The sequence below is a fragment of the Talpa occidentalis genome, unplaced genomic scaffold (genome assembly GCF_014898055.3).
Source record: "Talpa occidentalis isolate TD23 unplaced genomic scaffold, MPIMG_talOcc4v2.1 talOcc4.3, whole genome shotgun sequence".
Classification (NCBI taxonomy): domain Eukaryota; kingdom Metazoa; phylum Chordata; class Mammalia; order Eulipotyphla; family Talpidae; genus Talpa; species Talpa occidentalis.
In genome coordinates, this window is record NW_023603184.1 from 3,466,343 (window position 1) to 3,475,741 (window position 9,399).

Sequence of the window (9,399 nt, forward strand, 5' to 3'; positions counted from 1 at the left end):
TGATACACATGAACACACACATGACATTGATGCTGTCAGAACAGGACACGATGATAATAATGAGGAGAAGAAGCCCCAGACACAGAGCAGAAATGACAGCATTTTCACTCCTAACTCCTGTTTTTATGTGATCAAGGTGATAAGTATCTTTACTCATCCTTTCATTTATTTTCAAATACTAAATATATTTTTGATTACAGAGCAGATATAATATTGTTTAAACGTGCAACACTTTTAAATGTGTTAATAATCCCTGACTAAACTATGGTGGCCCTCAGGCCCACACGTTTCTCTCTTCCCACAATATTGCTCTGATTTATCTAAATAACTCCTCTTTTATACTCTCAATATCCTGGGAATTTGAAAAAAACATTTTTGTTATTTCCATCTGTGTCTTTCCTGATGGATGAAGTATCTGTTATTTTTCTTTTCATAGTGATTTAGTTCATTGAAGAGAGAGAGGCCACAACTGACCCTAAAGCATTTCAGAGCCCCTGCTACTTGGGTAAGTCTGCTCAATTTATCAATTCTGAGGCAGAAATCTAATGCTGCTTATCATATCAAAATGCACTTAGAGAAAATTAAATAGACTTCATAAAATCAAAAGACTCTTCCCTGTTACTTGTCTCTCTTTCTTACATTTGATACCCTTCCCTGTGCTATTTGATAGGGCTTTTACTGGGAATATTAAGTATATATTATTTACAATAACACTGTGAATGGTAAACACTTGAATCACAGTGCTCCTATATTACAATTCCTATTCAGCCTCATAAAATTCCACCTTTATTGTAAAATACCAGGATGGAAAGAGCTTTTGATGATGAATGACAAATGAGAATATTTAGAAAGAATAAATCCAAATAAGTTAAAATGTAACAAATGCATCTTAGTTCTACCAATAACATTTATTTAACCTGAAGACGAAAAACTGAAAATAGATCTAAGTTCATTAGATTTGATGTAATAGGTATTCCAAATCTTCCCTCCAAAAAAAAAACCCTTTGCATTCTAATAGTGACTACTTATGTAATGCTATTATGTTTTAAATACAGTTTCTTTGACCCCTCATGCATTATTTTATTTACATTTCCAAATTATTTTAGCCTGGTAACATTATAATTCCCATTAAATTAAATAATCTAGAACCAGAAATGTCACATTACTAGTCCAAGTGTGCACAGTTAAAGTGACAGACCTACGCATTACATTAAACATGGCAGCCCAGCACACCACCATGGTCTGAAGTCCTCATCACAATTTAAACACTTCCTGAAAATACAAAATATGAAGTGTAGATCTCACCATTTGTCAGTTCCTTGAAAATTCTGGTGATGACAACCTCTGATTCTCTGTGGATAAAAGCCCATTTAGTGGCTCAGCAAAATGTGCAGGTGGCCCCCAAGTCTTACTTCTGTATTCAAGAGTGAGATGAAGAGTATCTCCAGTGGAAGCGGTAGAGAATGTTCCCCACTGCTTCTCCAGTGCAGTCTTCAACATGGTCTCAGGGAAGAAAAAAATAAAAAAGGAAGAAACGAATTTTTTCTCTGTGACTTCCAACTGGAACTTAAAAAGATTCCCTGAGCAGTTATGAACCTGTAGAATTGCCTCTCAGCTCCCCTTGGGGCTTGGAAATGTCCCAACAGTATGATTTTCTAAGACAAAGTTAGCAGGTTTAATCTGTTCCAGTGTTTGCAAGACTTTTATGTCCCTCACTACTTAGAGTATTTTTTCTTTAACTGCTCCTGGGTTTCTATTTGAAGTTGTTTTCATTTTTTCTTCATTCCCTTCTGTGTGTATTGTGGTAGAATATAGTGTCTCCTTGCAGGATTAGGATGCAATGTCTCTGCACTTACAAAAGGGAAGCTCTGAGTTCAGGGAACAGGCACAAGGAAATGTAGTGTGTGAGACTAGAGAACTAACTGATAGTGCTTGTTAAGGAATGACAAATTCTTTGTGTAAATGCACAAAGATTAATCGAACAATCTCTTGTTCTCTCAGTCCCTGATCTTTATATCTCATGTAATTACAATCAAGAAACAATTTCTGGAGAATAAAGCAAATTTTCTCTTCTCATTTTTTTTGAAAAGAAGGAATGGCAAGCCGGTTTATCTGCTGGAATGCACTGTAGGATCGAAAATTAAGGGAGGAAGGAGAAAGACAAATACAAAGTTTTTAAAATTTTGCAAGTCAAAAAAGAAAAAGACAGAAGCAGAGGCAGAGGGAGACAAAAAGAAATTATGAAATGGAGAGAAGTTAAGTAACAATTTGCCATTCTGGAATTTATTCTTGAGTCAATTCTTCCCGATGGATTTAATTTTTACCTTCATTATTCATTAAATTACAAAATTTGTACTAACTTTTCAAAGACAGATGACTCAGTTTGGTGGCAATGTTTTCTGTTGTTCAGCATTCCTTATTATTGGGCCTGTAGCAAAATATTTACAACCAGAGCCTTTACATCTATTCTGACATCGTAGATCCAGTTCCCTGTCTCTATTTTTCTCATGTTGTTTGAGTGGAAGGATAATGTTGAGAAATTCTTGTAAGGGGAGAAAAAGTGAGTGATAAGACCCATACTATCTCATCCAGCTCAAGCACCCCACAGAAGTCACTGCCCAATCCCAGACCCTAAAAAGTTACTTAGATAATTTCGCAGAAAACACTATAAGTATGGGGTCAAGAACAGAAAATTTGCTTGTCTATATTTAAAGGTAATATACTATGAAATAATGTTCGTTCCTATCTATGCATATAATGTGAATTCGTTGTTCAGATAATAGGGAGAAAATCTTCCCAATGTAACTACATAGGAGACCTACTGCAAGGACCCCTGGTGAATAAGGACCAGGATGGTATAAGAGTAACCAGAGGATCAGACATGGGGGAGGTGGAATCTGGAGTACAGATCTCGATTTGTTCTGTTTAATACATCTATTACAGTCACTCAAGCAGAAGATTTAATAAATCTATTATAGTCACTCATGAAGAACTTAGATTTCCAGATCTTCACCTCTGATAAGATGTCAGAGCTAATGCTAATTATCTGAATTGTTAGATAATAATTTTGGAATCCTGTTCATGAAAGAGAATATATGAAGGAAGACAGGGAGAAATATTCCAGCTTAATGAGCCTAAAAAATGAGATATTGGTGATGACCATAAAATTTAGTGACAGTGTTAGTGATTACCTTTAAAAGAGCATTTCTAGTAACTAAGTATTAAATTGTGATGAAAAGGGTTAAAAGAGAATGGCAGAAGATAAACAGAAACAGGTATTATATCTCAAATTTCATTACAAAGAAGAGGGAATAAAACTGAGTAAAAGAAGATAAAGGAAGTAGGATCAAGGGAAGATTTTATTTTAAAGATGAAAGAGAGAACAGATTCCTTCTTTGCAAATGTAAAAGATATAGTAGAAAGGAAATGTGGGTGAAATAAGAAATGTAGAGAGATTTTTAGGATGATGTCCTCATATAAGCTTCCACAAGATGAGGTAAGGGCATCAGTAAGGAGGTTGGTTGCTTTTGTTTAGGAGCACAGAAAATGTACTTATAGTGGCAGGAAAGCAGGTAGCATGTAACTGAAAGGAATGCTGGCAGAGTGTAGATGGGGTTGTTTGAGTCTGTGGAGGTTCTAATGTGATGGCTTAAGTTTTCTCAATAAAATGGGAAGCAAGTTCAACTAGTGCTCACTGATAAGTCTGCTGCTTGTAATAGATGTTTAGCCTGGTATACTTTAAAGCAAAACACATTTTTATTCCTTCTTTGCTATTTTTTGCATAATAGATTGCATTTGGATGTTACCACTCTAATATATAAATAATCTTATGATTTACCAGCTAATAGAAAGTTTGTATTACAAAAAAAAAATAGTAACATAAAGTTTGTTTCAGAAATTTAAAAGAAAATCAGAGTTATGTGTTTAATGATAATGCTATAAAATATGATTTAATTTGAGAGAAACTGGGACAGATAAGAAAAAAAGTTGTGCTATCTAGCTGAAAGGTATACTATCAGTATGAAAGGTTAAAACAACTCCTACCTATGTAATAGAAGATGACAATTTTGGATCTACTTTGGACACTAGAAATTGTTCAGATTACAAATATTAAGGTTAAGTATCTCATTAAGACCCTTTAAACTCTTTAATTCTTTAACTAAAATGGAAAATATTTTTATCACCAGTTAAATGTACATCCACTTCTATCTTCTGTGCTCTATATTACAAGCTTTATACATATCTATTAAATAACATAATCCTTATTCCTCATTTAATATTATCATTTAAACAATTCCTCACCTATGTTTAATATTTGAACTGAACATTTTCTTTCAAGGTAGATGTAACCATTTACATTGTTCGTCTCTATGTACAAAGTTTGGACTCTGCTAAAGGAAGTATTGCCAAACAGTTAGGTTATAATTGCTTGGCGTCTGTAGGTGGCCTCTCTCTAAGAGTCTTCACCAGTCATATAAAACATCAAATCCCAGCCATGAAGTAGATGGCACACAAGTAATGACAAATCCTGAGCCATCAGAAAAGGATGTTAATAGATACATTAATTTCATGTCCCAGCACCATAATCAAATCCTATAAACTGCCTGGTGAGGGAAATGTCAAGGTAGAAACTAAACAAGTGAATAACAGTGAAGAGGAGGAAAGTGCAGAGATTGAAAGAAGTCACAGCAGGAGTGGGAGAGTTATGAGCAGACAACAGAGGAAGAGGAGTCTTTGGGGGAGAAGATACTGAAAGACAGAGAGGAGGGACGCAGGTAAAAGAACGTGAGAAAGTGTCCTTTGACCCACAATTTCATTATTGCCTACAGATCCTTTTTCCTCACCCACAGCACAATCACTTGCTCCAAACCAGACAGTGGGAGGGGACACAGTTGTGGGACCTGGCAAAGATGGCCTAAAGGCATGAAAACTCAGGTGTATAGAGAGGGAATTCCAGACTTTTAACACGCTCTCTGAAACATCACCTCTGCCTCAAATTTTTCAAATGAAAGTGAGCCCAATATAGAAACTTCTGCTAAAGTCAATGACAGGGTATAGGTGGTTCCCCCTCTCTGAGCAGAGATGCTTTTGAGGTGGTATGTATAGGCTCTGTGCTGAGGCCAGGGAAGGCTCTGAGCTGCAAAGCCCCATAACTCCTCACTGGGAGAAAGGTTTTCAGGAACATATTGAAGACACTGAGTATAGATCACATCACATTCATCTTGAGGAGGCAACTGAAAGAAAATTTTTGCAACAACCTGAAAAACTATCAACCAATGTCCTGAAGATAAAATCTATGCAGGGAACATGTTTAAGTTTCTCTTTCTAATTTTCAACTATTTTCCCTTCTCTCCACAAGGATTTTCAAAGTATAGAATAAATTGAAAGTACTCAGATAATTTCTTTTATTCTTTTTTAATTATTGGATTCTAAGGAAGCATGAAATTCAACACTTTTTTACAAATGAGGATACTGAATTGCCAAAACAGGGTTCATAAATAATCTCACAGTAAAACATTTTTTCATGACTCTCATGTTAATGTTTTTATTGTTTTATTTATACAATCAAATAGCACTTTTTATAGTTTTTGCTTAAGAGTATTTATCTTTTTAAAGCAACTTTATTTTGAAACATTAATGTATTATTTATCATTAGAAAACACCAGTAATCTGCTCCACAATTTCTTCATGGCATTTTTCACTTCTTTATTCCTAAATGTGTAAATCAAAGGATTGAGAAAGGGAGTTAAGATGGTGTAAAAGATGGCCACCATCTTGTCAAAAGAGAAAGCAGCAGGAGGCCGTGCATACTCAAAAATGCAGGGGATAAAAAACAGAATCACAACTGCGATATGAGATCCACAGGTGGAGAGAGCTTTCCTCCGCCCTTCAGAACTGTGGCTTCTCAGAGAAAGCAATATGATACCATAGGAGACAACCAACAAGGAGAAGATTAAGATACAGATAAACCCACTGTTGGCAATAACAAAGAGTCCAAAGACATGCGTATCAGTGCAGGCAAGCTCCAGTAATGGGAACAAGTCACACATGAAGTGATCGATGACATTAGGGCCACAGAAGGGCAGCTGGAATGTGAAAAGAATTTGAATCATGGAATGCAGGAAGCCCCCTGTCCATGCTACTCCCATCAGAATCCCACAGAGCTTCGAGTTCATGATAGAGGAATAGTGCAGGGGTTTGCAGATGGCCACATAGCGGTCATAGGCCATGGCTGTGAGGACAATCAACTCCACCCCAGCAAAGAAGTGTTCTGCAAAGAGTTGGGTCATGCAGCCTTCAAAGGAGATGGTTTTCTTCTCATAGAGAGAGTCCACAATCATCTTTGGGGCAATGGCCGAGGTGAAGCAGGCATCCAAGAAGGAGAGGAAAGCCAAGAAGAAGTACATTGGGGATCCCAGGAGTGCCGGGCTACTGCCAATTGTCACCACAATGAACAAGTTGCCCCCAATAGTTGCAATGTAGACACACAGAAATATGACAAAGACAATTTTCTGAATATTTGGATTCTGTGAAAGTCCCAGGAGGACAAACTCAGTTACAAAGCTTTGGTTGTACATGATTTCTAGCAAAAGATGAAAGACACCACACTGAGCCTATAGAACCCACAACTTGAAGGGGAAATACCTGTAAAACTAGTATATGACATTAACATAGTCATAACAAAGTTGGCTCCAATAAGTAAAAATATCTTCTGTGTTTAGGTCGTCATGAAGAACTCCATACTATAAAATTGTTAAAGGTGGTAATGGAAAGTCTACCAGATGAAGTGAAAATAAATCATTATTTTTTTAAAAAAATCCAGAGCTTCATTATGGTAGAAGTATCCGCATGTGGTGGCCTGAGAAATAGTTTATCTCAACTGCCAACTCTGATCACTTAGTAGTTTGATGGCATGAATTGTTGAGAAGGATTCTTAGCATGGGATGGCAACAGGATAATTTGCATGGCATCCCCCATTAGGATACTATTTCATAGACAAATAATAGAAGAAACAGCATGCAGGTTAAGCGGTGCTTAAAAAATGTAGGCTATTCCCCCCAAATTTCTTTAAATATCTGAAATGATATGGCCCTTAATGTGAATGAAATCATTCCTTTTACAAGAGAATGACCTATGGAAAAGTACTCACCTCTATACTAACACAAAGCTAGTGGAAGATGCCGAGTAGTTTTTCTCCACATCCATCATATTAAATAAGAGCAGAGGTTAATAAAAAAATGACACCTAGTAAAGAGTGTTGTCATGATCTCTGAGATTAATACTCCTGCAGAAAATTAAATAAGCTCAAATAAGTAACAGATGCTGGATATGATATTTTAACACAGAACAACTGGTTCCAACAATCAACTCCTTCCAACTGGGCCAAGACAGAAAGGAGCAAAGATTATTCTTTTTTAGCAAGAAACTCAGAAACTGGTCTTTCTACTGTCTCCATCACCTGCAGAATTTAAATTCTTCTGAGTCATTTGTCCATGATCAGTCACTTGCTGAAGGACATAGACAAATGATAATGATTTCAAAGGTAATGGCCCAACTACTGATATATACAAACTGGCAACAACCACATAGAATAGACAGAAAAGTATGTTGACTATATACAGACTTGAAGCATTATTAGTTACTTATTATTTATATATGTGGCCCAGTTTAATTAAGTATCACCCTTAATGTATTTCAGTTTCAAATTTATCTAACTTTATTGAAAAGTATGAATGTTGACATATGTAGCCTAGCTGCTCATCTCCCCAGATAATGATGACTGTGAAATAAAAAAAAATGTGAAAACTGCTTATGAGAAAATGCCCTTACCAACAGTTGTCATTCTCTCGCTTAAAAATTCAGTCAACTTACCCACAGAAAACTTTTCCATGCATCACCCATATAATTATTCCAACTTTTGACTTCATTTTCCATAGGTAGAAAGAGCTTCAATAAACAGTTGCTTCCTTGACTGTATACAATATAGAAATGTATCATTCAAATTACATGTGTACATCTGTATCAGATGTTGCTAAATAGGTGATTAAAAACAGTACACTGTGAGAATATAATAGTAAGTATAAAAATTAGCCAATCTTCTTGATACTGCTTAGAACTACAAAAATAACTCACATGTTAATAAACTAAAAAAAAAAAATAGAAAGCAGTTAATAACTAATGAATACTAGGTATGCTAATATCTGTGAGCTTATTTTGAAATAACAATTTCTATTATGTTTCAGGGTGGTAGACATTCCTGAAGGGGGTCTGCACTGTGCCATCCATAACCAGCTGTTTCCTCTCTGTAACTGGGTATAAAATGAATGCCTTGGGCCTCCCTGGTGACGCAAGATTAAGCACCGCGCTATGTAGCAACCCTCAGCCTCTGTAGCACAAGTTCAGTGCCCAGCTGGCCAGGGAGCAACCCACATGGCATGGTGCAGCAGACCCCTCCTGACTTGCCCACTGCTCCCCTCACCAGTGTTTTCAGTCAGTCTGACTGTTCTATTCCCCACTCTGTCTCTGGTGAATCCTCTCAACCACCCACCTACCCCTGCATCTCTGGCCTGTACCCCAGCTCTTGTATGCATAAATAAATAAATCTTTTTAAAAATATATTAAAGAAATAAAAAAGAAAATGAATGCCTATTGGTAAGATCTTTGTGAGACTTGATAAGGTGGTACACCTAAACACACACATGACATTGATGCTGTCAGAACAGGACACAAATGACAATAATGAGGAGAAGAAGCCCCAGATACAGAGCAGAAACGACAGCATTTTCCCTCCTAACTCCTGTTTTTATGTGATCGAGGTGATAAGTATCTTTATTCATCCTTTCCTTTCCTCACAAATACAAAATATGTTTTTGGTTACAGAACAGATATAATATTGTTTAAATGTGCAACAGTTTAAATGTCTTAATAATCCCTAAATAAATTATGGTGGCCCTCAGGCCCACACATGTGGCTTCTCTCTAAGACAGGTCCGTTGTACAAAAGAAAGAAAATGGATGAGAAAGTGAAGAGAAAACCAAGATACATAACTGTTAGGCTCTGCACTTCCCTTACCTGGAGAGTTTCTAAGAGCTGCAGCATTTTAGAATTAAAATGTTCATGAGATATAAACAAACTTCTCTTTTCCCAGATAAGAAGGCTCTCTAATATTAGTATTAAAACTAATACAGAGTCCAGTGTCCTCATGGTTTCTGATCACAAAGATTGTGCATTTAAGTCATTTAAAAGGTAATGAGTCTTTAAAGCAATATGTTGTCCTGAATTGTGAAGAACAAAGACAGCAGTAAAAAATTCAGTGAAAAATGAATAAAATATGGCATTGCATAAAAGCAGTATAACAATATTCATTTCAGAGTTTTCACAAATATATACTCTGCATTA

General features: G+C 36.2%; 1 protein-coding gene across 1 annotated transcript; it reads right to left on the minus strand.

Moving 5' to 3' along the window:
• Positions 1-5,642: 5,642 nt before the first annotated feature.
• LOC119254489 (olfactory receptor 4C15-like) lies at positions 5,643-6,578 on the minus strand. The gene has a single exon (XM_037521590.1). The coding sequence runs from the start codon at positions 6,576-6,578 to the stop codon at positions 5,643-5,645; it is 936 nt and encodes a 311-aa protein (XP_037377487.1).
• Between the last annotated feature and the right edge of the window lie 2,821 nt (positions 6,579-9,399).

Bases quoted from the DNA above. Each gene is read 5' to 3' on its own strand.
- LOC119254489 (XM_037521590.1), bottom strand. From the start codon at position 6,578: ATGTACAACCAAAGCTTTGTAACTGAGTTTGTCCTCCTGGGACTTTCA.